The sequence below is a fragment of the Macaca mulatta genome, chromosome 8 (genome assembly GCF_049350105.2).
Source record: "Macaca mulatta isolate MMU2019108-1 chromosome 8, T2T-MMU8v2.0, whole genome shotgun sequence".
Lineage (NCBI taxonomy): Eukaryota > Metazoa > Chordata > Mammalia > Primates > Cercopithecidae > Macaca > Macaca mulatta.
In genome coordinates this window covers 154,993,899-155,020,701 of record NC_133413.1, presented here as the reverse complement: position 1 = coordinate 155,020,701, position 26,803 = coordinate 154,993,899, and the positions used below count along the sequence as shown (strand labels likewise).

The 26,803-nt window shown below is 54.7% G+C and overlaps 1 protein-coding gene and 1 long non-coding RNA gene across 26 annotated transcripts in view; one reads left to right on the top strand and one right to left on the bottom strand.

Moving 5' to 3' along the window:
• ARHGAP39 (Rho GTPase activating protein 39) overlaps positions 1-26,803 on the top strand; it is a 147,976-nt gene that overhangs the window by 82,195 nt on the left and 38,978 nt on the right. For 16 of the 25 annotated variants that reach the window (XR_013397560.1, XM_077944638.1, XM_077944633.1 and 13 more), the window contains one exon: positions 18,130-18,561. Coding sequence is in view for 24 of the 25 variants with exons in the window: in XM_077944633.1 (XP_077800759.1) it covers positions 18,130-18,561 (432 nt within the window). In the remaining variant the exon portion in view is untranslated. Of the gene's footprint in view, positions 1-4,388; positions 4,620-15,622; positions 15,740-16,109; positions 16,215-18,129; positions 18,562-26,803 lie in introns of those variants that run through there. The other 9 variants (XM_077944644.1, XM_077944637.1, XM_077944640.1 and 6 more) reach the window with 3 other exon arrangements.
• LOC114680370 (uncharacterized) overlaps positions 2,047-26,803 on the bottom strand; it is a 193,357-nt gene continuing 168,600 nt past the window's right edge. Inside the window, exon 3 of the long non-coding RNA XR_013397561.1 lies at positions 2,047-2,943. This is a non-coding gene — a long non-coding RNA (uncharacterized LOC114680370). The remainder of the gene's footprint in view (positions 2,944-26,803) is intronic.

Below are 26,803 nucleotides of genomic sequence, written 5' to 3'. Positions count from 1 at the left end.
CCTTCGCTCACGATGACACGCTCCAGGTTCATCCACACCGTCGCTTGGGTCAGGGCTGCATTCCTGTTATTGCCGAATGATATTCCCGTGTAGGGATGGGCCACATTTTGCTGATTCATACGTCCGTTGAAGGATATTTGCTCTGTTGCCACTTTTTGGCTATGATGAATCATGCTGCCATGAACATTTGTGTGCAGATTTCTGTGTGAAGACGTTTTCGTTTCTCTTGGGTATATACCTAGTTGTGGAATTGCTGGGTCAGGTGGTAACTCTGTGGGTTTTTTTTAATTATTATTTTTGAGAAAGGTTGGTGCTTGTCAGGCTGGAATGCAGAGGTACAATCACAGCTCACTGCAGCCTTCAACTCCCAGGCTGAGGCGATCCTCCCACCCCAGCCTCCCAACGTGCTGACATTACAGCCACCACACACAGCCTGTTTGAATTTTTTTTTCAGACAGATCCTCACTCTGTTGCATAGACTGGAGTGCAGTGGCACAATCTTGCCTCACTACAACGTCTGCTTCCCAGATCCAAGTGATTCCCATGCCTTAGCCTCCCAAGTAGCAGGGACTACACGTATGTCCCACCACACCCAGCTAATTTTTGTATGTTTAACCTTTTATTTCTTTTTTTTTTTTTTTTTTTTTTTTTGAGACAGAGTCTTGCTCTGTCGCCCGGGCTGGAGTGCAGTGGCGCGATCTCAGCTCACTGCAAGCTCCGCCTCCCGGGTTTACGCCATTCTCCTGCCTCAGCCTCCCGAATAGCTGGGACCACAGGCACCCGCCACCTCGCCCGGCTAGTTTTTTGTATTTTTTAGTAGAGACGGGGTTTCACCGTGTTCTCCAGGATGGTCTCGATCTCCTGACCTCGTGATCCGCCCGTCTCGGCCTCCCAAAGTGCTGGGATTACAGGCTTGAGCCACCGCGCCCGGCCCCTAACCTTTTATTTCTTTTTTGAGGTGGAGTTTCGCTTTTGTTGCCCAGGCTGGAGTGTCATGGCGCGATCTCGGCTCACCACAACCTCCGCCTCCTGGGTTCAAGCAATTCTCCTGCCTCAGCCTCCTGAGTAGCTGTAATCACAGGCATGCGCCACCATGCCCAGCTAATTTTGTATTTTTAGTAGAGATGGGGTGTCACCATGTTGGTGAGGCTGGTCTCGAACTCCTGACCTCAGGTGATCCGCCTGTCTTAGCCTCCCAAAGTCCTGGGATGACAGGCGTGAGCCGCGCACCCGGCTGGTGTGTTTGACTGTTTGAGGAACCACCACACTATTCCGTGGTGTCCACACTGTTTAACGTCCCCACTTCCTTCCAGCAACATAAAAAGGTTCCGGTTCTCCACAGCCTTCACAACACGTGTCATTATGGTTTTGCCGTTCCAGTGGGTCTGAGGTGGTGTCTCTTGTGGTTTTGATTTGCATTTCTCCTATGGGTAATGAACATGGGCATCTTTTAATGTAGATTGGCCATTTGCATATCTTCTTTGGAGGTGTGTCTGTTCAGATATTTTGCCCATTTTTAAACTGGGGTATTTATCCTTTTTTTTTTTTTTTTTTTGTGAGACAGGGTCTCACTCTGTCGCCCAGGCTGGAGTGCAGTGGTGCAGTCTCGGCTCACTGCAACCTCTGCCTCCGGGGTTCAAGCAATTCTCCTGCCTCAGCCTCCTGAGTAGCTGGGATTACAGGCACCCACCACCTCGCCGGGCTAGTTTTTTGTATTTTTAGTAGAGACGGGGTTGCACCGTGTTAGCCAGGATAGTCTCGATCTCCTGACCTTGTGATCCGCCCGCCTCAGCCTCCCAAAGTGCTGGGACTACAGGCGCCCGCCACCATGCCCAGCTGAGTTTTGTATTTTTAGTAGAGACAGGGTTTCACCATGTTGGCCAGGCGGGTCTTGAACTCCTGACTTACGATCCGCCCGCCTTGGCCTCCCAAAGTGCTGGGATTCCAGACATGAGCCACTCACTGATGTGCGGACCAGCTCCACGGGGTCAGTGGGTTTTTCTCCCCGGGTGCGGAAACGAGATTGTAGAAATAAAGACACACGACAAAGAGATAAAAGGCAGCTGGGCCCGGGGGACCACTACCACCAAGATGCAGAGACCAGTAGTGGCCCCGAATGCCTGGCTGCGCTAATATTTATTGGATACAAGACAAAGGGGCAGGGTAAGGAGTGTGAGTCATCTCCAGTGATAGGTAAGGTCACGTGGGTCACGTGTCCACCGGACAGGGAGCCCGTCCCTGCCTGGCAGCCGAGGCAGAGAGAAAGAGGAAAGACAGACAGCTTACGCCGTTATTTCTGCATATGAGAGACTTTTAGTACTTTCACTAACTTTGCTACTATTATCTAAAAGGTAGAGCCGGGTGTACAGGATGGAACGTGAAGGCGGACTAGGAGCGTGACCACTGAAGCACAGCATCTCAGGGAGACGGTCAGGCCTCCAGAGAACTGCGAGCGGGTCTGACTGATGTCAAGCCCTCCACAAGAGGTGGAGGAGTAGAGTCTTCTCTGAACTCCCCCAGGGAAAGGGAGACTCCCTTTCCCAGTCTGCTAAGTAGAGGGTGTTTTTCCTTGACACTGATGCTACCGCTAGACCACGGTCCACTTGGCAACGGGGCTTCTTCCCAGACACTGGCGTTACCGCTAGACCAAGGAGCCCTCCGGTGACCCTGCCCGGGCATCACAGAAGGCTCACACTCTGGTCTTCTAGTCACTTCTCACTATGTCCCCTCAGCTCCTATCTCTTTATGGCCTGGTTTTTCCTAGGTTATGATTGTAGAGCGAGGAGTATTATAATATTGGAATAAAGACTAATTGCTACAAACTAATGATTAATGATATTCATGTATAACCATATCTATGATCTATATCTAGTATAACTCTTGTTATTTTATATATTTTATTAGACTGGAACAGCTCACGGCCTCAGTCTCTTGCCTCGGCACCTGGGTGGCTTGCCGCCCACACACCCGGCCTAACTTTTTTTTTCTTTTTGAGACAGGATCTCACTCTATTGCCCGGACTGGAGTGCAGTAGATCAGGGCTCACTGCAGTCTCCACCTCCCAGGCTCCTACCCTGTTATTACTGAATTAGGAGAGTCCTTTATGAACCTCACCAGATGGATGATTTGTGGGTGTTTTCTCCCATCCTGTGGCTGTGTTTTCACTCTCTTGGTGGTGGCCACAAAAGTTTTAGTTGTGATGAAGTCTGTTTTTCCATTGTTTGTTTTATTGCATGTGCTTTTAGTGTCATAGCTCAGAATCCACTGCCAAATCCGAGGTCATGCAGAGTTGCCCTGTCTATTCTGAGAGTTTTATCAGTTTAGCTCTTGCATTGAGATCTTTCATCTACTTTGGAGTAATGTGTGTGTGTGGCGTGAGGTAGGGACTGACTGCATTTGTTTGCAGATGGATGTCCACCTGCATGTTTGTTCAAGAGACTCTCCTTTCCCCATTGAGTGGTCTCGACACCCTTGTCTAACTCTGCAGGGCAGGGCACGTTCTTGTTCACTCTTGTGTCCCTAGCACCTGGCAAGTTGTCTGGCATGCACATGGCACTCATTACATTCATCAGAAAAGGCTTATGTGGGCAGATCACTGTCTGCAAAGAGACATCTCCAAGAAACAAGGGCTGCAGGAAGGTTGCTTCCGCCTCGACGTCAACTTCTGGGAGCTTCTGGGAAGAGGCCCATCCCCCAGGGACCCTGAGTCCCCTGGGGATCGTAGACATCTTGCATCCTTCCACCTTTGTCACCAAATGGCTTATTTCTCTTCCCACTTCATTTTAAATAGTGTTGCCAAATAAATCTTCCTCAAACACCCCTCAGATTGCATCTGTGGGTTTATGATGACCCTCTGTGGTGGAGGGTCGAGGTGCGAGTTCCCCAGCCCACATGATGTCCTCCCCACCTTGCCCTGTGCAGAGCCAGCCTGTGGTGCCACTAGCTGCATCCCTTCGTCCTCGCGGTCCAGCTCCAGCCAGTCCATGGGGCCCCTGAGGCCGGGTCGCCCTCTGCATTCTGAAACCCTTGCCTTTCTCTGGGCAGCGGCTCCCCAAGGCCCAGCATCCTCCATGCTGTTGTCTGCCCTCAGGTTTCCCGAGGGTCTGAGCTCAATGCTGTCCCCCAAGAGGTGCCCACAGTGTTCTTAGGAGGCTGGTGTTCTGCCCACACGCACGCAGGAGTGCACTAAAAAGGGAACAATGTGCTGTTCTTTGTTGAGAGAGAATTATCTCATTACATTCGTTTGAAAGTGCATTTTAAACAAAAATAACAATTGGTATTACTTCTTCTAGGACATGGAATGTTCGATTCTCTGCTTTTTGAGCTTCTCTGTGCTCAGAAAAACTATTTTGGGAGTATCTCAACTTTGTTCTGCTAAAATCTAACAGAAGCGAGGTGAGAACAGGAGAGCAGGCAGCACTCCCTGGAGGCACGAGGTGACGCCACCATCCAGGGGAAGCCGCCCTGGCACACGGGGCCTGTTCCTTCCAGGTGGGGAGGCTGTGCTGATGCCAAGGGCACCTCACTGCTCATCGCGTTTGACCCGGGTCCACGTGGTCCTGTCCTCGGTGCGCATCCTGAGTTCTGACCCCAGACCTGACACAGCCCCGCCCTTCCAGGTGATCAGGGAAAACCTCGTCCTTCCTCGCCTCTGCTCCCCCACCCCTCGCCTGTCTTCTGGCCCACCCCGTCTCCCAGCACCCCCACCCCTCGCCTGTCTTCTGGCCCACCCCGTCTCCCAGCACCCCCACCCCTCGCCTGTCTTCTGGCCCACCCCGTCTCCCAGCACCCCCACCCCTCGCCTGTCTTCTGGTCCACCCCGTCTCCCAGCACCCCCACCCCTCGCCTGTCTTCTGGCCCACCCCGTCTCCCAGCACCCCCACCCCTCGCCTGTCTTCTGGTCCACCCCGTCTCCCAGCACCCCCACCCCTCGCCTGTCTTCTGGCCCACCCCGTCTCCCAGCACCCCCACCCCTCGCCTGTCTTCTGGCCCACCCCGTCTCCCAGCACCCCCACCCCTCGCCTGTCTTCTGGCACGCGCCCGTCTCCCAGCACCCCCACCCCTCGCCTGTCTTCTGGCCCACCCCGTCTCCCAGCACCCCCACCCCTCGCCTGTCTTCTGGCACGCGCCGTCTCCCAGCACCCCCACCCCTCGCCTGTCTTCTGGCACGCGCCCCGTCTCCCAGCACCCCCACCCCTCGCCTGTCTTCTGGCACACCCCGTCTCCCAGCACCCCCACCCCTCGCCTGTCTTCTGGCACGCGCCCCGTCTCCCAGCACCCCCACCCCTCGCCTGTCTTCTGGCCCCACCCCGTCTCCCAGCACCCCCACCCCTCGCCTGTCTTCTGGCCCACCCCGTCTCCCAGCACCCCCACCCCTCGCCTGTCTTCTGGCCCACCCCGTCTCCCAGCACCCCCACCCCTCGCCTGTCTTCTGGTACGCGCCGTCTCCCAGCACCCCCACCCCTCGCCTGTCTTCTGGCCCACCCCGTCTCCCAGCACCCCCACCCCTCGCCTGTCTTCTGGCCCACCCCGTCTCCCAGCACCCCCACCCCTCGCCTGTCTTCTGGCACGCGCCGTCTCCCAGCACCCCCACCCCTCGCCTGTCTTCTGGCCCACCCCGTCTCCCAGCACCCCCACCCCTCGCCTGTCTTCTGGTCCACCCCGTCTCCCAGCACCCCCACCCCTCGCCTGTCTTCTGGCCCACCCCGTCTCCCAGCACCCCCACCCCTCGCCTGTCTTCTGGCCCACCCCGTCTCCCAGCACCCCCACCCCTCGCCTGTCTTCTGGCCCGCCCCGTCTCCCAGCACCCCCACCCCTCGCCTGTCTTCTGGCACGCGCCGTCTCCCAGCACCCCCACCCCTCGCCTGTCTTCTGGCACGCGCCCCGTCTCCCAGCACCCCCACCCCTCGCCTGTCTTCTGGCACACCCCGTCTCCCAGCACCCCCACCCCTCGCCTGTCTTCTGGCACGCGCCCCGTCTCCCAGCACCCCCACCCCTCGCCTGTCTTCTGGCCCCACCCCGTCTCCCAGCACCCCCACCCCTCGCCTGTCTTCTGGCACGCGCCGTCTCCCAGCACCCCCACCCCTCGCCTGTCTTCTGGCCCACCCCGTCTCCCAGCACCCCCACCCCTCGCCTGTCTTCTGGTCCCCACCCCGTCTCCCAGCACCCCCACCCCTCGCCTGTCTTCTGGCCCACCCCGTCTCCCAGCACCCCCACCCCTCGCCTGTCTTCTGGCACGCGCCCCGTCTCCCAGCACCCCCACCCGTCGCCTGTCTTCTGGTCCCCACCCCGTCTCCCAGCACCCCCACCCCTCGCCTGTCTTCTGGTCCCCACCCCGTCTCCCAGCACCCCCACCCCTCGCCTGTCTTCTGGCCCACCCCGTCTCCCAGCACCCCCACCCCTCGCCTGTCTTCTGGCCCACCCCGTCTCCCAGCACCCCCACCCCTCGCCTGTCTTCTGGCACGCGCCCCGTCTCCCAGCACCCCCACCCGTCGCCTGTCTTCTGGCACGCGCCCCGTCTCCCAGCACCCCCACCCCTCGCCTGTCTTCTGGCACGCACCCCGTCTCCCAGCACCCCCACCCCTCGCCTGTCTTCTGGCCCACCCCGTCTCCCAGCACCCCCACCCCTCGCCTGTCTTCTGGTCCCCACCCCGTCTCCCAGCACCCCCACCCCTCGCCTGTCTTCTGGTCCCCACCCCGTCTCCCAGCACCCCCACCCCTCGCCTGTCTTCTGGCCCACCCCGTCTCCCAGCACCCCCACCCCTCGCCTGTCTTCTGGCCCACCCCGTCTCCCAGCACCCCCACCCCTCGCCTGTCTTCTGGCACGCGCCCCGTCTCCCAGCACCCCCACCCGTCGCCTGTCTTCTGGCACGCGCCCCGTCTCCCAGCACCCCCACCCCTCGCCTGTCTTCTGGCACGCACCCCGTCTCCCAGCACCCCTGGCCTCCCAGAGCCTTCATCCTGCTCCCTGTGGACCGGCCAGGAGGTTCTGCATGGCTGGGGATGCCCAGGGAACAATCATGGTGGAAGGGGATGCAAACAAGTCCTTCTTCAGGGTCCGTTCACCTGAATTAACTCAGGTCAGCCCAGGCCTCAGGCCCTTCATGGTGGCCCTGCTGCCTCCGGTCCCCCCAGGCCCCAAGACGAGCTTCCTGCAGGTGTCTGCTTGCAGGCGCCTTCTTGGGGTTTCCTCGGGTGCCCTGAGGCTGCTGCATTTGCCATTGTCCTTTTCAACGTCCCAGCAGGTGATCCTCACACGAGCCGCCCTCCCCTGCCAGGTCTGTGCTCAAGGGAGCACAGAGCAGGTGTGCATCGGGGTCCAGGCTCCAGCTGGGGAGAGGAGGTGTGTGGACAGGGAAGCCACCTGCTGGGGGACCGTGAGCCTCTGGCCGTGTACCCCAGGCTTATGCAGCCGCCTGCTGGGGGACCGTGAGCCTCTGGCCTTGCACCCCAGGCCTGTGCAACCGCCTGACTCCAGGAGGTCACAGAAGCAAAGGTGACAGAGCCCGGCCAGGCTGAGGAGTGGACCGGGGGATGGGGGCTTTGCCAGGAATTGCCCCACTCCAGGGTCAGTGCCAGCTGTGGAAGGTGTCAAGGGTATAATGACCAGGTCCAGTTTGGGGAGTTTCTTCCATCTTCAGCATAGAGAATGGCCTGGACAGGGCAGGGGTGAGGGCTGGGGGTCAGGGCGATCTCCCCCTCTGGCTGGGCCCCAGGACGGTTGACAAGGCTCATGGCCGGGGACCAGGAGGAGACAAGGCCCTGGCTGGGGTCTCCATGCTGGCTCTGTTCCCAGGCAGGGCTGGGGCAGCAGGTTGGGCTGTGGGGTGGGTAGGGATGTCTCTGGAACTGACAAAGACCTTCGGCGCACACTGAGATGTCACGTGGTGCAGACTGGCCTTGCAGTCACTTGTGTTAGGCCATTCTTGCATTGCTGTAAACACCTGATACTGGGTATTTTATAAAGAAAAGACATTTAATTGGCTGGTAGTTCTGCAGGCTGTGGAGGAAGCATGGCGCCGGCATCTGCTCGGCTTCTGGGGAGGCCTCAGGAAGCTTCTAGTCATGGCAAAGCAGGAGCACGGGGCAGGGGAGGCACCACACACTTTAAACATCCTGCTCTTACAAGAACTCACTCACACTCGAGAAGATGGCACCGAGCCATGAGGGGTCCACCCCTGACCCAAGCACCTCCCACCAGGCCCCACCTCCAACACTGGGGATCACATCTCAGCATGAGGTTTGGGGACAAGCATCCAAACCGTCATCACCAGTAGTCAGAAAACACGAGTGACCTGTAAGGGCCGCTATACAAGGTCACCAGAGATGGCCCTGCCCCGACTACAGTGTCGAGGGCATCTTCTGTCAGGCCTTGTCGGAAAGCCTTCTCTGGCCTCTGACCCACGTGCCACGTGGTGTCCCTGGTGAACCCACCAGGCTGGCCCTGTGTTCTGCAGGATGACAGGCGAGAGACCCTTGGTGGCCTCAGGTCAGCTGGGAGCATGGAAGGCTGGCAGTTGGCACCAGGGTCAGGGCGTCGTGGGCCCCGAGGCAGCAGTGGTGTGGTGTTCCCTCTTGTGGGCGGGGCTCCCATGCGTCTCAGCCTCTGTAGGTTCCTCACACCCCTCTGTGCCCCTCAGCCCACATGCAGCCCTTGTCCCTTCCCTTGTCCTAAGTCTTCTGGAGGCGCTGGGGCCTGGCCTGAGCCCCCACCTCACAGGCACCTGGGCTGTGCCCGGGGCTGCAGATTCACAGCAGAGGCAGAGCCGTGTGGAGGCCTCCGAGCTCGTCCTGGGTGTCTCTGCCACAGGCCACAGGGACAGACCTAGCTTCAGGTCCCTGAGTGGGATGGCGGCGTTTGCCAGGACATGTGGGGGCCACCCTCTGCCCTGTGCACAGCCCCTCCCAGAACCTGGTTGTCCCTGGATTATGGGGTCACGGGAGTGCCTAGGGCCAGAGGGCCTCAGTGGGGAGCTGGTGAGGTCTCCTGTGTCTTGGTAAAGCTGCCTCATGGTCACCAAGTTGGTGTCGTCAGGAAGAGGAATTGGGGGCTTTGTTCCATCCTGTTGGTTTCAGAGGAGTTCGTCCTCCCAGGAGGGGCTTCCTGCTGCCCTGCTCTGGGCACTCCTGTCCCCTGAGCCCTTCTGGGCCATGACTCCCTGCCCCAGGGTAGGCCTGCATGGAGGAGCAGCTGCTGGCTGCGAAATGAGGCCGACTGTGCTACTTATATAATTTATAGAGTAAAATTAACATTTTAAAATATGGAGACTACTTACGTTTTTTAAGTAAACTTTTAATTTTAGAACAGTCTTAGATTTACGTGGAAATGGCACAGGCAGCCCAGAGCCTGTGTGTCCACTGCACCAGGGTCCTCCGGCCGCTGACACCCTCACCTTCGTGCTGCCGGTGCCTTTCTACAGTTGACGAGCCCCTGTCGGGAACTGTTAGTAACGGAATCCACACCTTATTCAGATGCCTGGGCTTGCACCTCGTTTCCCTTTTCTGTCCACGGGTTCCACATGACATTGATCCTGACGTCCCTGGGCTCTTCTGGACTTACCCTCTCCTGGCATTTGGTGACCTACATGGCCTGGAGGAGGGCTGGCCCGGTGTTGCGTGACACACCCCTCGCTTGGACGTGCCTGATCTTTACCACAATTCACTGGGAGGAGGACCACAGAGGCGATGTGCTGCTCTCATCTCATGGTGCAGTGAACACGCACGAGAGTCCTGCCCACGCTGGCCGCGGTCGCCCAGCTGAGGCTGCTGAGGCTTTGCTTTGTCCCCCCCGCGCCACCATGCTGCCTCTGGCTGCGAGTCTCACCCTTGCTGGGTTTGACGGAGGCAGGCCGTGGGCATCAGGCGGCCAGCTGGGTCCCCAGCCCTGCTGGGTCTTACCTTCCCCTTCGTCAGGGTCGGGCCCTGGACTGAGTTTCTCCAGATACTTGGCGAGAGCCCCGCCTCCTGCACCCAGTCTGCCTCTCCCTGTGGTCCCCACAGTTCTGTCCCTGCCGCATATGGCTGCTCCTCCCGGCTGCTGAGGGAGGCTTAGGGCCGCCTCCCCATAGAGTGAGGCACATTTCTCTTCCTTTACAAACATGTTAGCTGACACACTGTGTGCAGAGAAGTGTTCGAGGAGGCGCAGGCTCATGACGCGCCCCACTTGGTGGGCAGCCTCTGGTATCACCGTTAGTTTGGTGCCTCTGAGCCTCAATGCAGTGCACAGCCTGCAGGCCCCTGCCTGGTTCCCTCATGCGGCATGCGTGCTCAGGACCCTTGGGGCGGCTCTGCTGTCTTGCTGGGTCTGTGGCCCTGCTCTGTCTTGCTGGGTCTGTGGCCCTGCTCTGTCTTGCTGGGTCTGTACACCCTTGCTCCTGCCAGGTCTTAAGCTGTAGGCCCAGGGCAGCGAGTCCCCACAGTGCTGTCAACCGGCACCTGGCACATATGGCCCACCCATGTTCCTGCCAGCAGCGTCACTGGCTCCTTCTACCCCAGCTGTTCCCGTGGGGCTGGGACCACCCTTGCTGGTTTTCCTCAGTGTCTCGAGCTCTGCATTTCTCTGATAGTGATGGGCACTCTCTTCCACCTGCAGAGACTGGAGGCTGATCTGTCTAAAAATGTTTCTTCTGGCCAGGCGCACTGGCTCACGCCTGTAATCCCAACACTTTGAGGCCAAAGCGGGCAGATCAGGAGTTTGAGACCAGCCTGGCCAACGTGGTGAAACCCCATCTCTACTAAAAACAAAAATTAGCCAGGCGTGGTGGTGGGTGCCTGTAATCCCAGCTACTTGGGAGGCTAAGGCAGGAAAATTGCTTGAACCCAGGAGGCAGAGCTTGCAGTGAGCCAAGATCGCACCACAGCACTCCAGCCTGGATGACAGAGCGAGACTCTGTCTCAAAAAAAAAAAAAAAAAAAAAAAAAGTCTGTCTGCCCCTCACTCTCCCTCACGTGGACCCAGCGGGCCTTTCCCTCCCGCTTCCGCGCCCTCCCTCTCCAGGCCCCGTCCCATGCTGCTGGGCTTTGTCCTCTGACCATCCTGTGCTCTGTCCCTTCATCCTTTGGCATTAGTTTCTTCTTAAACCTGTATAACACGTTACTTTCAGGGATTTATTTTGACATTTTAGATTTTCCACTTAATTCTTTATACACCCTCTACATTTTCCTTCCTCTGTAGAAACTCATCTTGTCATGAACGCCAGTCACAGCAGTGTGCATTCCACGTGTGCTGGCTCCAAACCCGGACCCTGAGCAGCTGCTGTGGCCTCTCTCCTTCTCTCTTGGTTTTCGGTTGGTTCTTCCTTGTGCTTTCTTGGCTGTCATTTCTTATTTGATGCCTGTATTAGCCCGTTCTCATGCTGCAACTAAAGGCATGCTCGAGACTGGACAATTTATAGAGAAAAGAGGTTTGTGTAATTGACTTATGGTTCCACATGGCTGGGGACGCCCAGGGAACAATCATGGTGGAAGGGATGCAAATAAGTCCTTCTTCACATGGCGGCAGGAGCGAGAACGAGAGCCCAGTGAAGGGGAAGCCCCTTGTGAAACCATCAGATCTCATGAGAACTCACTGTCATGAGAACAGGATGGGGGAAGCTGTCCCGTGATTCAATTATCTCCACTTGTTCCCTTCCACGACACATGAGGGTTATGGGAACTACGACTCAGGAGGAGATTTGGGTGGGGACATAGCCAAAGCATATCATTGCCCATCCTGGTGTATGTGATGGGCCTGCAGCCACGTGGGGGTGCTGATGGCTGCTGTCCCACAGAGCAGACCGACAGCAGCCCAGGCCAGCCGGTGCCAGTGGGAACCGTCCTGGGGACGCTCCTGCTTCCCTGGGCAGGGCCTGAGCCCTGTGTCAGCATGGGACCCACCACCTGGAAATGGGCGTGGTACCTGCATCAGCCAGTTTTCTGGCCACTGCTCCAGGTTGAAGCCCAGTGTCTATGAAGGAGTCACACTCCAAGGCCGCTCCTGAGGCTGTCACTAAGGGCTCAGGGGAGCCTGGGACTGCCACATGGGGTCTGGCCTCCTGGGGAGAGAACTGTCCTCCACACTGCAGCCATGGGAGGGATAAGACTGGAAGACACTGGGGGTGTCCCGGGCACACCCTGTGGGGCAGAGGAGAGTGGAGCCCATCCCCAGGGTGTGGCCCAGAGCCGGGAGTGATTCTGGGCCGAGGGCTGAGCTGGTTGCACTTCCAGCAGTGTGAGAAACATCGTGGAAGGAATTCCTGTTGTATCTACTGCTGGCTGAGAATCAGCCCTGAGGCTGGGTGTGGTGGCTCACTCCTGTAATCCCAACACTTTGGGAAGCCAAGACGGATGGATCACTTGCGGTCAGGAGTTTGAGACCAGCCTGGGCAGCATGATGAAACCCCATCCCTACTAAAAATACAAAATAGCCAGCTGTGGTGGCACACACCTGTAATCCCAGCTACTTGGGGGGCTGAGGCAGGAGAATTGCTTAAACCTGGGAGGTGGAGGTTGCAGTGAGCTGAGATTGCACCACTGCACTCCAGCCTGGGCAACAGAGCAAGACTCTGTCTCCAAAAAAAAAAAAAACTGCCCTGTGTCATGGGGGTCAGGTAACAAGAGTGAAGAGCCCGGCTGAGCCATGGGGATGCAGCTCTGCCCCTCGGGGAGAGCTGGGCTCCAGGGGGAAGGCAGGGCACCTGTCCACCTCCTTTCAACAGTTGCCATTTTTACTTGTGCGAACCTTGGATTCTCTTTCCCATTTAAACTGTGGGTCCTGCAGGAGCCCACGAGGGTTGAGATTTAAGGGCATGGTGTGTGCAGTGGACTGCCACAACCAGCGACATCCTCAGGAGGCCCAGGCTGCAGCACATGGCACCGTGGGCAGGAGGAGGTCCTGGCCCTGCCAAGCCTCAGCCCTCTCTCCCTAGAGTGCTGAACTCTGGGGGTTCGAGGTGCACCATGTCGGTGTCCCTGTGTTTCTGACAATGGGAGACATTAACACTTCGTATCCTGGGCTGAGGTCAAGGGTCTCCAGGGAGAGTTGCCCCGGAGCTAAGGACCAGAGAGTGCACAAGGGGAAGCCGGTGCTGGGAACCCCTGGCGGGTCCCTCCAGGTTCCGTGTGAGCCGGTGCTGGGAACCCCTGGCAGGTCCCTCCAGGTTCCGTGTGAGCCGGTGCTGGGAACCCCTGGCAGGTCCCTCCAGGTTCCGTGTGAGCCGGTGCTGGGAACCCCTGGTGGGTCCCTCCAGGTTCCATGTGAGCCGGTGCTGGGAACCCCTGGTGGGTCCCTCCAGGTTCCGTGTGAGCCGGTGCTGGGAACCCCTGGCGGGCCCCTCCAGGTTCTCTGTGGTGTGGTGATTTGGGATGTCCATGGAGAGAAAGAAGGGAGACAGGGGTGAGGCCCTCGGGAGGAAGGGTGAGTCTGCCATAGCATCTGGGGCTGGGACCTGCAGAGGCTTCTGGGTGGTCCCAGCCCTCCCTGCGGCGGGGTTTCCCTTAGTGGTGCTGTGGAAGCAGAGAGGGACGCAGGGCCAATCGGGAGAAGGCGTCCAAGCCCTTCAGAGACCTGGACGAGCAGAGGGAGACACCTTGGCTCTGGGTGGAGACCAAAGTTCCACCGAGACGCCTGGTTCTCCTTAAATGCATCCACAGGCTCTGTGCGGAGCCAACAAAGAGGTGATTCTCAGTTTCACAAGGAAGAACCAAGGGTCAAGGATGGCTTCAACACATGCCTGAGGGAGAGGAGAGTGTGGCTTTGGAAGCAACTTTACAAAGTCACGTAACTAAGACACTGCTCCAGCAGAGACAGAGATGGATGGATCAGCAGAGCCAGCTAGGAGCTCAGACACACTTACAGAAACTCGATTTTTTTTTTTTTTTTTTTGAGACCTCGCTGTCACCCAGGCCTGAGTGCAGTGGCGTGATCTCAGCTCCCTGCAACCTCTGCCTCCCGGGTTCAAGGGATTCTCCTGCCTCGGCCTCCTGAGTAGCTGGGATTACAGGCACACGCCACCACGCCCAGCTAATTTTTGTATTTTTAGTAGAGATGGGGTTTCACCATGTTGACCAGGCTGATCTTGAACTCCTGACCTCAGGTGATCCGCCCGCCTCGGCCTCCCAAAGTGCTGGGATTACAGGCGTGAGCCACCTCGCCTGGCCAGAAACTAGATTTAAGATAGAGCTGCCATTGTCCATCACTGAGGAAACAAAGCTATTTAACAAGCTGTCCTAAGATCCCTGTCTATCCATATGAGAAAATGAAATTTCACACAGTAAACAAAAATGAATGCAGGCAGATTAATGACTTCAGTGTGAAAAGCAACTTAGAATATCTGCTGGGCGTGGTGGCTCACGCCTGTAATCCCAGCACTTTGGGAGGCTGAGGCGGAAGGATCACGAGGTCAGGAGTTTGAGACCAGCCTGACCAACATGGTGAAACCCCGTCTCTACTACAAATACAAAAATTAGCCGGGCATGGTGGTGCATGCCTGTAATCCCAACTACTCAGGAAGCTGAGGCAGGAGAATCGCTTGAACCTGGGAAGCAGAGGTTACAGTGAACTGAGATCACGCCACTGCACTCCAGCCAGGGCAATAGAGCAAGACTCTGTCTCAAAAAAAAAAAAAAAAAGAAAGAAAGAAAAAAGGAAATATCTGTGACCTAGAAGTAGGGAAGTTTTCTTTAAAAAGGTCAAAAGGGCTAGGCACGGTGGCTCACGCCTATAATCCCAGCACTTTGGGGAGGCTGAGGCAGATGGATCACCTGAGGTCAGGAGCTCAAGACCAGCTTGGCCAACATGGTGAAACCCCGTCTGTACTAAAAATACAAAATTAGCCGGGCATGGTGGCAGGCGCCCATAATCCCAGCTACTTGGGAGACTGAGGCATGAGAATTGCTTGAACCCAGGAGGCGGAGGTTGCAGTGAGCCAAGATCAGACCACTGCACTGTAGCCAGGCGACAAAGCGAGACTCCATCTCAAAAAAAAAAAAAAAAGAAAAAGGAGAAATCATGAAGGAGAGATTTATGAATTCAACCAATTCAACCATATTAAAATTAAAAACTTATTTTCAGCAAAAGGTACCATGAAAAGTGAAAAGACAAGCCACACGGCCAGAGATCTTTAGAGCATAGACAGTGGAGCGGGAGGTGTCACCTAGGACGTGCGTTTCTAAATACACAACGCCGGCAGATCAGTAAGAAAATTGTAATGGGAAAGCCGTGTGTGTCTGGGGAGTGAGGAATGTCAGTGGCTTAGGAACATGAGGAAATGCTTGTCCATATTAATAATTAGAAAAATTAAAACCACATACATGGGATTCATTGTACTAATCTCTATATTTTTGTGCGTGTTTGAAATTTTCCATCATACATTTTGAAAGCAAAAATGGGGGTGAGGTAAAATTACACCAAATTCCACAACTCCTAGGTAACCCCGTCCTGTGTGTGTGTGTGTGTGTGTGTGTGTGTGTGTGTGTGTGTGGACAGGATCTTTCTCTGTCACCCAGGCTGGAGTGTAGTGGCGTGATCTCAGCTCACTGCAACCTCTGTTTCCCAGGCTCAAGCCATCCTCCCACCTCAGCTCCCTGAGTAGCTAGGACCAGAGGTGTACCCACCATGCCTGGCTAATTTTTGTATTTTTTGTAGAGATGGGGTTTCACCACGTTGCCCAGGCTGGTCTCAAACTCCTAAGTTCAAGTGATCCGCCCACCTTGGCTTCCCAAAGTGCTGGGATTACAGGCATGAGCCACTGCGCCCAGCCAGGTAACCTCTTTTAATATTTGGCTTTAGACTTCCGGTAACTTTCTACACAACTATATATATATATAAACACATATGCCACTTCTAAAAATAAAGCTATATCACTTTATCTCATTATAAACTGTGACAGTCCTTCCTTGTCATTAACTTTGCATTTGAATTAAAACACCCCTGCAGGGAGATACCTTTTAGCCCTTGAGTGATGCGCCGCACAGGCCAGTGTCAGAGTGCAGATACTTCCTGGAAACATTGCCCACTAAATCCTTAAAACTTTAAAACTGGACCCTTGGAAAGATTCATTGCATGTCATACTTGGAATACGCACCATTTTATAGGAAGATAATGTGTGGTTTTTTTTTTTTTCAAATGACAGTAGCAATCTTGTGAATATTGTGGAACGCTTGGAAAATATAGAAAAACAGAAACCTCCGTAACCTACCGCCCCCACAACAGCAGCAGCAACAGCACTGCCAACATGGCAAGTTCTTTATCGCGCGACTCTTAGAATTCCAGCCAGCAAGGGTAGACGGTGTGCTGGCCACCACAGCACTGCCAACATGGCAAGTTCTTTATTGTGCGACTCTTAGAATTCCAGCCAGCAAGGGTAGACGGTGTGCTGGCCAGCTCAGTGGAGCATGCGGGCAAGAAGTGTCCACGATGCTGAAAGTCGTGGGTGAAAGTGGAAGAGAAACAGGATGTCATGGGCCTTAAGGAATCCCCACGGGCTCCTCGTAGCCGGAGAGATGGCACAGGATGCTGCAGTGGGGAACCCTGGGGGGCGCCCAGGCCGTGGGCAGACCCCGGCTGTGCCTCCACGTGCCTAGCGGTTGTCTCCTGAGCTGCTCACCCCCACAGTGCAGGCGCCTCGCCTCATTCTCCTCCTGTGGCCAGACCCCTGAGCCAGCTCCTTCCCCACATAAGGCCCTGAGCACACCCACCTCATGGCCCCACATGGAGTGTCCCTCGGTGCCTCCTGCCTGCGGCACCCAAACACGGAGGAGCAAACTGCGTCCAGTGGCCAGGGCCTGAAGGAGGGCTTGGGTGACGGGGCGTGTTTCTCAGCTGCTCATCTGCCTCAGCAAGAAACAGATCCAGAACCCGAAGGGCTGCTGCTGGGGCTGCCGCCACTGTGTGAGGGCCTGGCTTCCCCAGCTGGCCTCTGCGGGGTGGCGCGGACAGACTCCGCCTGGATCCTTGGTGCCGCACGATCTGGTGCGCTGCACGTCACAGCCCGTTTTCAGAGCCACTGTGCATGTCACAGCCCGTTTTCAGAGCCACTGTGCCCTGGCCTGGTTTCAAAGGGTGGGATGTGGGATGAAGGTCGCCCCCGCAGTCTGTGCTGGCCGCCCAAGGGGGGCTCTTTCTGTCCTTGACCTGGGGGAGCCGTAGGCGGCCCCCACTAGCATGTCTGGGCCTGTTGTCCGCTGGCCCTTCTGCCCTCACCACTCGCCTCTCCTTCTGCTGAGCCCCTGGGATTAGTGCCTTTTCCCTGGAAATAAGACCCCTCACCAACCCGGTGATGGTGAGGACCAGGCCTGTCACAGGGTTAAGAGACGGATGCACGGACCCATGGTGACGCCTCCTGGCAGCGGCTTTGCTGAGAGGCGCTCTGTGCCTCTAAGGGTTTTTATTTCTGTGTAGAAATGTGGAAGAGGCCTGAGAAACATTACTGAGCTGGAGGCTGTGCCCCCCAGCGGGGTCTGAGGGCCGGGTGGAGACTGTGCCCCCCCAGCGGGGTTCTCAGGGCCGGGTGGAGACTGTGCCCCCCCAGCGGGGGTCTGAGGGCCGGGTGGAGACTGTGCCCCCCCAGCGGGGTTCTCAGGGCCGGGTGGAGGCTGTGCCCTCCAGCAGGGTCTAAGGGCCAGCTGGGCTCTTGGCCTTGCTACTCTGGGGGCCCTTGGGAGAACACAGCTTGGGAGCCCAGCAGCACTTACCTGGCCCTGAGGCCCCTCCAGACCCGACCCAGAGTGGAGGTGGTGGTCCAGTTGCATCAGAGGGGCTACTGAGCAGGTGTGCAGTTGAGCAGGTGTGCAGTGGTGACTCACAGGCCCTTGCCACGATCCTGCAGGACGGAGCGGTGGGCAGTGGGGTTGTGGCCTGGGTGCCTGTGAGGACAGCAACCTGCAACCACAACCAGTATGTCCCCACGTGGCATGGGGCCCAGGACCCCCAAAGGGCTGCACCACCCTGGGGCACTGGAGGCTCTGGGGGCCTCCCTGGGTGTGGGGTGCTCAGGAGCGCAGCAGTCAGGGACGGACTGGGCTTGGGTTTGCTGTCCTCTGTGACAGGATTTCTGGGTTTTGCAGCTGGGGCTGGAGTCGGGGTCTGCAGGGGTGGGAGGCGCGGGTCCAGGACGCCGTGGATCCAGCCATCCTAACGCTGTCTCTCCCCAGGTTGGAGTGGGTGGAGATCATCGAACCGCGCACCCGCGAGCGCATGTACGCCAACCTGGTCACCGGTGAGTGCGTGTGGGACCCGCCGGCCGGCGTCCGCATCAAGCGCACCAGCGAGAACCAGTGGTGGGAGCTGTTCGATCCCAACACGTCCCGCTTCTACTACTACAACGCCAGCACGCAGCGCACGGTGTGGCACCGGCCGCAGGGCTGCGACATCATCCCGCTGGCCAAGCTGCAGACGCTGAAGCAGAACACGGAATCCCCACGCGCCTCGGCCGAGAGCAGCCCCGGGCGCGGCAGCAGCGTCAGCCGCGAGGGCAGCACCAGCTCTTCCCTGGAGCCCGAGCCCGACACCGAGAAGGCGCAGGAGTTGCCAGCGAGGACCGGGCGGCCCGCGGCGTTTGGGGCCTTGAAGGAGGACAGTGGCAGGTGAGGGCGGGGGCAGGTGCTGTGGGCGGGGCCGGGTGAGTAGAGTGGAGGGGGCCAGGTGAGAGCAGCACTGCTGAGGGTGGTGGGCGGGGCCGGGTGAGGGCTGTGGGCGGGGACCCAGGGGACTCAGTGTCCCTGCGAGTGGCCAGAGCCTCGTCCTTGGCTGTGGCAGTCACCGCTGCTGTCCCCAGTGAGCACTTTCCTGTCTCTCTGGGCAGCAGAGCCTGATGCTCAGCCTCAGGTTTCTGGGTCCTCCAACCTCCCTCTCGCTGGCCCAGCCCTGGCAGGTGGTGGTTCCTGAGGGCAGTGTCTGAGGGGCTCACCCAGCTCTCTCTGCTGATGGGAGATGCAGATGTGGGGATTTGGGTGCAGGTGTGGGGTATGTGGACCTGGGGGGCCCAGGTGGGGGGTGCAGATCAGTGTGGACACAGCTGAGGGGTCTGAGCAAGCTTGGAGGTGGCCCTCCGGAGTCACAGTGGCTCTGAAGGAGCACAGCCTATGTTGGTGGGAGCCAAGGAGACCCCTGCCCTCAGAAGCAGGAAGAGGTCAGGGTAGAGCACAAGGGCCCCCAGGTGAGTGCACCTTAGGAAGCGAGTCCAGAGAGGACAGTGGGGAAGGGCTGAGGCAGGCGGCAGACGGGCAGGACAGTGGGGAAGAGCTAAGGCAGGTGCCTCATGGCGGGTACAGGGTGTGCTCTGGGGTCCCATGGGGTCATGGATGGCGAAGGTAAGACTCTGGCCCAGGGACAGGAGGCCAGGCCTTCCCAGAGCCCAGGCTGTGGCCCAGGGCAGACAGAAGCCTGGCCACTGCAGGGGCGGATAGAGGCTCCTCGGAGAGGATGGAGGAGAGGCTGGACCCCAGGGAGAGAAAGGCAGGGGATTGGTCTCCCCCAGTACCAGAGTTTCGGTGCTTGGCTGAGGTTGCCAGGGGAGCTGAGGCCCAGAGGATTTCTGCAGAGGTGGGAAGGAGCCTGTTGGACTGCTAGGCTCATCTGAGGCTTCAGAAGAGGGATTCAGAGCATACCACAGAGCTTAGAGGACAGCAGGTTTCCGTCCCACCCTGCTGAGGTGCAGGCACAGAGGGAGGCAGGCAGCAGGTTCACCCTGTGGACCCAGCCTGGCAGGATGAAAGGGAGGCCAGGGATGGAGCCTGCTGCAGACTGGGCAGGAGGTGGGGCAAATCAGGTGTGGAGGAGCCACTGGAGCACACCAGGAAGATGGTGTTGACATCGGCATTCAGGGCGGAGTGAAAAGTGGAGGCTCGGGTGTGGCGTGGGTGAGCAGTGCAGAAGGTGGGCACAGGGAGGACCAGAGCCTACATTTCACATCCCACCAGCAAATATGAGGGTTCAAAGTTATCCACAGCCTTACCAACACTACTTACTTTCCTTTTTAGATTTCTTTTAGCTATTGTAGCCGCTGTGAAATGTCTCATTGTAGTTTTGGTTTGCATTTCCTTAATAACTAATGATATTGAGCCTTTCTTTACTTTCTTCTTTTTTCTTTTCTTTTTTTTTTTTTGAGATGGAGTCTCGCTCTGTCACCCGGGCCGGAGTGCAATGGTGCCATCTTGGCTCGCTGCAGGCTCCGCCTCCCAGGTTCACACCACTCTCCTGCCTCAGCCTCCCTGGTAGCTGGGACTACAGGCACCCACCACCACACCCGGCTAATTTTTTGTATTTCTAGTAGAGACGTGGCTTCACCATGTTAGTCAGGATGGTCTCAATCTCCTGACCTCGTGATCCACCCACCTCAGCCTCCAAAGTGCTGGGATTACAGGCGTGAGCCACTGCGCCTGGCCCCTTTTTTCACTATCTTGATGATATCGTTTGAAAAACAAAGGTTTTTGTTGTTTTTGTTTTGTTTGTTTGTTTTTGAGACAGTGTCTCTGTCTCTGGGGCTGGAGTGCAGTGGTGCAATCTCAGCTCACTGCAGCCCCCACCTCCTGGGCCCAAGTGACCCTCCCACCTCAGCCCCCCAAATAGCTGGGACTACAGGCACATGCCACCACACCCGACTTATTTTTGTATTTTTTTTATAGAGATGGGGATTTCACTGTGTTGCCCAGGCTGGTCTCCAACTCCTGAGCCCAGGCAGTCTGCCCCCTATGCCTCCCAAAGCTCTGGGATTACAGACATTAGCCAGCGTGCATGGCCAAAGTACAAAGTTTTTACTTTTGGCCAAGAAAGGTGGTGCACACCTGTAATCCCAGCACTTTTCGAGGCCAAAGAGGGCAGAACACTTGAGGCCAGGAGTTTGAGACTAGCCTGGCCAATGTGGCAGAACCCTGTCTCTACTAAAAGTACCAAAATTAGCTGGGAGTGGTTGTCCACACCTGTAATCCCAGCTACTCGGGTGGTTGAGGAAGGAGAATCACTTGAAGCCAGGAGGTGGAGATTGCAGTTAGCTAAGATCGCACCACTGTACCCTAGTCTGGGTGACAGAGTGAGACTCTGTCTCTAAAAAAAAAAAAAAAAAAAAAATATATATATATATATATATATATATATATATGTGTGTGTGTGTGTATATATATATGTGTGTGTGTGTATATATATGTGTGTATATATATGTGTATATATATGTATATATATATATGTGTATATATATATATAGACTAGTCGTAGATTTGGGTTTATTTCTTGGCCTCTCAATTGATTTGCATTGATCCATATGCCAGTACCACATTGTTTTGATCGCTGTAGCTTTGTAATATGTTTTGAAACTGGAAAGTGTGAGTCTTCCAGCTTTATTCTCATTTTTCAAGGTTGTTCTGGCTATTTGGAGCCCCTTGCAGTTCCATATGAATTTGGGGATTGGCTTTTTCACTTCTCTTAACAACAACAACAACAACAAAAAGAAAGCTTTTGGAATTTTAGATCTGTGTGGGGGATTGTGTTGGATCTGCAAGGTGGTATTTCATCCAAGCAATATTAATTTTTTTTTTTTTTTCTGGAGATGGAGTCTCACTCTGTTGCCCAGGCTGGAGTACAGTGGCGCCATCTAGGGTCACCGCAAGCTCCGCCTCCTGGGTTTACGCCATTCTCCTACCTCAGCCTCCCAAGTAGCTGGGACTACAGGCGCCTGCCACCATGCCTGGCTAATTTTTTGTCTTTTAGTAGAGACAAGGTTTCACCATGTTAGCCAGAATGGTCTCGATCTCCTGACCTCGTGATCCACCCACCTCAGCCTCCCAAAGTGCTGGGACTACAGGTGTGAGCCACCACACCAGGCCTAATTTTCTAATCCATGAACAGAGGATGTCTTTTCATTTGCTTGTGTCTGATTTTTCTTAGCAGTGTTTTATATTTTCTAGTGTATAGTCCTTTCACCTCCCTGGTAAAGTTTATTCCTAGATATGTTCTTCTTTTCAATGCTGTTGTAAGTGGAATTTTTTTGTTTGTTTCTGGATTGTCCATTATGGTGTATGGAAACATAACTGATTGTGTGTTGTTCTTATATTGTGCAACTTTGCTGAATTTCTGTGTTAGCTGTAGTAACCTTCTTTTATATTCTCTGGGATTTTCTATATATAGGACTGTGTCATCTGTGGTTAGTGATCGTCTTACATCTTCCTTTCCAATTTGGATGCCTTTTTCTTCTTCTCAACTGATTGCTCTGCGTAGGATTTCCAGTGTAGTGTTGAATGGCAGTGGTGAAAGGGGCTTCCTTGTTCTGCCCTGATCTCAGGGGGAAAGCTTCCAGTCTTTTCTATTGAGCAGGTTCCTTGATACTCCTTGTGTTCTCAGTGGTTTTATCATGTGGATTTTGTCAAATGCCTTTTCTGCATCAGTTGAGATGATCATGTGGTCCCCTCCTCAGTCTGTCTATCAGTGTGGTTCATTACACTGGCTGGTGCCGTGTTGAACCATCCTCGAGTGTGTATTCCGGTCGTCACAGCAGCATCCGTGTGCATCTGAAAACCAGAGGAACCGCTGGGCGCGGTGGCTCACGCCTGTAATCCCAGCACTTTGGGCGGCCGAGATGGGTGGATCACGAGGTCAGGAGATCGAGACCATCCTGGCTAACATGGTGAAACCCCGTCTCTACTAAAAGTATAAAACTTAGCCAGGTGCAGTGGTGGGCACCTGTAGTCCCAGCTACACAGGAGGCTGAGGGAGGAGAATGGTGTGAACCCGGGAGGCGGAGCTTGCAGTAAGTGGAGATCGCACCATTGCACTCTAGCCTGGGCAACAGAGCGAGACTCCATCTCAAAAAAAAAAAAAGAAAAGAAAACCAGAGGAACCTCCGTGTGAACTTTCATGTGATCCATGAGACCCATGTGAGCAGTCTCATGCCTGCAGTTAAGCACACACCAGAGCAGGCCAGGAGTCCTTGCCCTCCAGCAGCATTTCCCAAAGGAGATGATACGGAAAGGTACAGAATTTAGACTGTGTGGAGGTTAAGGAATAAAGGACGTTTGTGACGTGTACAGGTGGAGCTCCGTGGAAAGGTGACTGCAGTATCTGGTTTATGGTTTAAATGAAATAAGCGAAAAACAAACCTATTGGTTTGCTGCAAATACTGACGGCAGTTAAATCCTATGGTCCCTCTGGAGAACAGCTTCTCCCAGCCAGAAACGGGCAGGAGCTCATCTTGCACAAGTCGAAGCCAGATTTATAACTCCCTCAAGAGCCTGTGCTGTGCTGCAGCGCTACAATCTCCTGTTTCCTCTCACTGAGCAGAACGGACAGCTTCGGGCCTGCAGAGAGCTCCTCAGAGAATCGCTATCGGAGAGGCCGTGGGTCTGGCCTTAGCCCTGCCTTGTCACCCATGGCTCAGGGCCCACTCTCTGGGGACTGGAGTGTCCATCTCTTTTCAAAAATATCTCAGGAATTCTGGGGTGATGTGGGGCTATTGGGGCCAGGACTTCCATGAGAAGCTCTATTGGAGTTTTTTTTTTCTTTCTTTCTTTCTTTTTTTTTTGAGACGGAGTCTCGCTCTGTCACCCAGGCTGGAGTGCGGTGGCACAATCTCAGTTCACTGCAACCTCTGCTTCCCGGGTTCAAGCGATTCTCCTGCCTCAGCCTCCCGAGTAGCTGGGACTACAGGCGCCCGCCACCTCGCCCGGCTAATTTTTGTATTTTTAGTAGTGACAAGGTTTCACCACGTTGGACAGGATGGTCTCGATCTCTTAACCTCGTGATCTGCCCACCTCAGCCTCCCAAAGTGCTGGGATTACAGGCGTGAGCCGCTGCTCCCGGCCACTCTGTTGGGATTTTGACCAGAATTGTGTTGAATTATGGATTAGTTTGGGTAGATAGGTGTCTTTATAATACAGTCATGTGCCACATAACATTTCAGTCAGCAGCACGCTGCATATATGAGAGTGGTCTCATGGATTATAATGGAGCTGAAAATTTTATATGACCTAGTGTGGTTGTGTACAACACTGTAGTCACAAGTCTGCGGTGACGCCGGTGTAAACAGACCCACCGCGCTGCGGTTCGTGCGGAGGACAGCACGTGTGGTCATGAAGGGTGCACGGCACTTGATCATGATGATGATACATGACTATGTCACTGGTTTATTATTCACTCTACTATAGTTTTTATCATTTAGTGTGCACTTACTTAAAAAAAAATGCCTTGAAGTCAACTTTTAGAGTTTGTGGTGCCATTGTTTCTCTTTGGTTAGAATTTGCCTCCTTCATCCATCCGGTCTATTTCTTGTAAATGATGTATAGCCGTTTGGCTTATATTTTAAATCTAGTCCAAACACCCATCTTTTGTTTGGCAGGATTGTTAGTCATTGATGAGATTGCCGCTGTAACAAGAGGGTTTAGTTCATCATCTCATGTTCTGCTCGGCTTATAAGCTTTTTTTTTTTCTTTCTTTTTTTTTTTTTTTGAGACAGAGTTTCATTCTTGTCACCTAGGCTGGAGTGCAATGGCACGATCTCAGCTCACGGCAACCTCCGCCTCCCAGGATCAAGCAATTTTCCTGCCTTGGCCTCCTGAGTAGCTGGGATTACAGGCATGAGCCACCACGCCTGGTTAATTGTTGTATTTTTAGTAGAGATGTGGTTTCACCATGTTGGCCAGGCTGGTCTCGAACTCTTGACCTCTAGTAATCTGCCCGCCCCAACTTCCCAAAGTGCTGGAATTACAGGCCTGAGCCACTGCGCCAGCCTCAGCATATAAGCTTTTCTGTTGTCCTCTCTGTCTTCATGTTCCCCACACCTACTACTCTGTGTTTTTGTTAACATTTGGATGGATATCTTCCTGCCCTTGCCCTGATGTTTCTGTCTCTCCAAGTGTGTCAACTTTATGGAAGGAAAATTGAAAGGCAATAAACCACACACTTTTAAAGCATGTATTTTGGTTTTTTTTGTTTTGTTTTGTTTTGTTTTTTTTTTTGAGACAGAGTCTCGCTCTGTCGCCCAGGCTGGAGTGCAGTGGCCGGATCTCAGCTCACTGCAAGCTCCGCCTCCCGGGTTCACGCCATTCTCCTGCCTCAGCCTCCCGAGTAGCTGGGACTACAGGCGGCCGCCACCGCGCCTGGCTAGTTTTTTGTATTTTTTAATAGAGACGGGGTTTCACCGTGTTAGCCAGGATGGTCTCGATCTCCTGACCTCGTGATCCACCCGTCTCGGCCTCCCAAAGTGCTGGGATTACAGGCTTGAGCCACCGCGCCCGGCCTAAAGCATGTATTTTGATAAGTCTTGTATGTACACACCCATGACCATCACCACAATTAAGGCACTTTCCACTGGTGCCAGAAGCCTCCTTGCCCTCCTGTCCCCCTGCCTGTCTCTGCACAATCTGCCACGTTCCTAAGGAACCGTCCATCTACCTCTTTCACTGTAGATTAGTTTGTGTTTTGTAGAATTTTACATAAAAGGGCTCAAGCAGTATGCTCTTTTTTTTTTTTTTTTTTTTGAGACGGAGTCTCGCTATGTCGCCCAGGGTGGAGTGCAGTGGCCGGATCTCAGCTCACTGCAAGCTCCGCCTCCCAGGTTTTTACGCCATTCTCCTGCCTCAGCCTCCCGAGCAGCCGGGACTACAGGCGCCCACCACCTCGCCCGGCTAGTTTTTTGTATTTTTTTAGTAGAGACGGGGTTTCACCGTGTTAGCCAGGATGGTCTCGAACTCCTGACCTCGTGATCCGCCCGTCTCGGCCTCCCAAAGTGCTGGGATTACAGGCTTGAGCCACCGCGCCCGGCCATTATGCTCTCTTTTTTGTCATCTTCCACCGCATGTAACTGCTTTGACATGTTGTTGCATGTATCAGTATTTATTCCTTTTCCCTGCCTAGTAGGTACCACTGTATGGATGTACTACCTTTTGATGGGCATTGGGGTTGTTTGGAGGTTTGGGCTATTACAGATAAAACTGCTGTGAGGCGGGGCGCAGTGGCTCAAGCCTGTAATCCCAGCACTTTGGGAGGCCGAGATGGGCAGATCACAAGGTCAGGAGATCGAGACCATCCTGGCTAACCTGGTGAAACCCTGTCTCTACTAAAAAATACAAAAAACTAGCCGGGCGAGGTGGCAGGCGCCTGTAGTCCCAGCTACTCGGGAGGCTGAGGCAGGAGAATGGCTTAAACCCGGGAGGCGGAGCTTGCAGTGAGCGGAGATCCGGCCACTGCACTCCAGCCTGGGTGACAGAGCTGCCTGGGTGACAGAACGAGACTCCGTCTCAAAAACAAACAAACAAACAAAAAAAAAACTGCTGTGAACGTTCATGTACAAGTCTTTGTTTGGACATACATTTTTATTTCTCTCAAAATACCCAGGAGTATTTTGAGGCTCTGTAGTTAGGTACATAAACATTTAGGATTATGTCTTCTTGACAGATCAATCCCGTCATCATTGACCCTCTTTGTTCCTAGAAATATTCTTTGCTCCAAAATCTACTTACATTAATATTGGCACTCCAGCTTTCTTTTGATTCGTGTTAGCATGGTACTTCTTTTTTCAACCTTTTACTTTTTACCTATTCTTTTGTCTTTATTATGATTTTTCTTGTAGTCATCATATTATTAGGTCACATGTTTTTATTCAATCTGAACATCCCTGCCTGTTTATTGGGGGATTTAGACCATTAACACAATGCGATGATGTATATGGTTAGGCTTAAATCTGTCATCTTGCTGTTTGGTTTGTTGTCTCTTTTGTTCTCAATCCCTTTTTCTTTTTTTTTTTTTTTCCTTCTGCATTAATCAAGCATTTTTAAATTCACCTTTATCTCCTTTTGTTGGATTCTTAATTATGGTCTTTGCTATTTGTTAGTGATTGTTTTA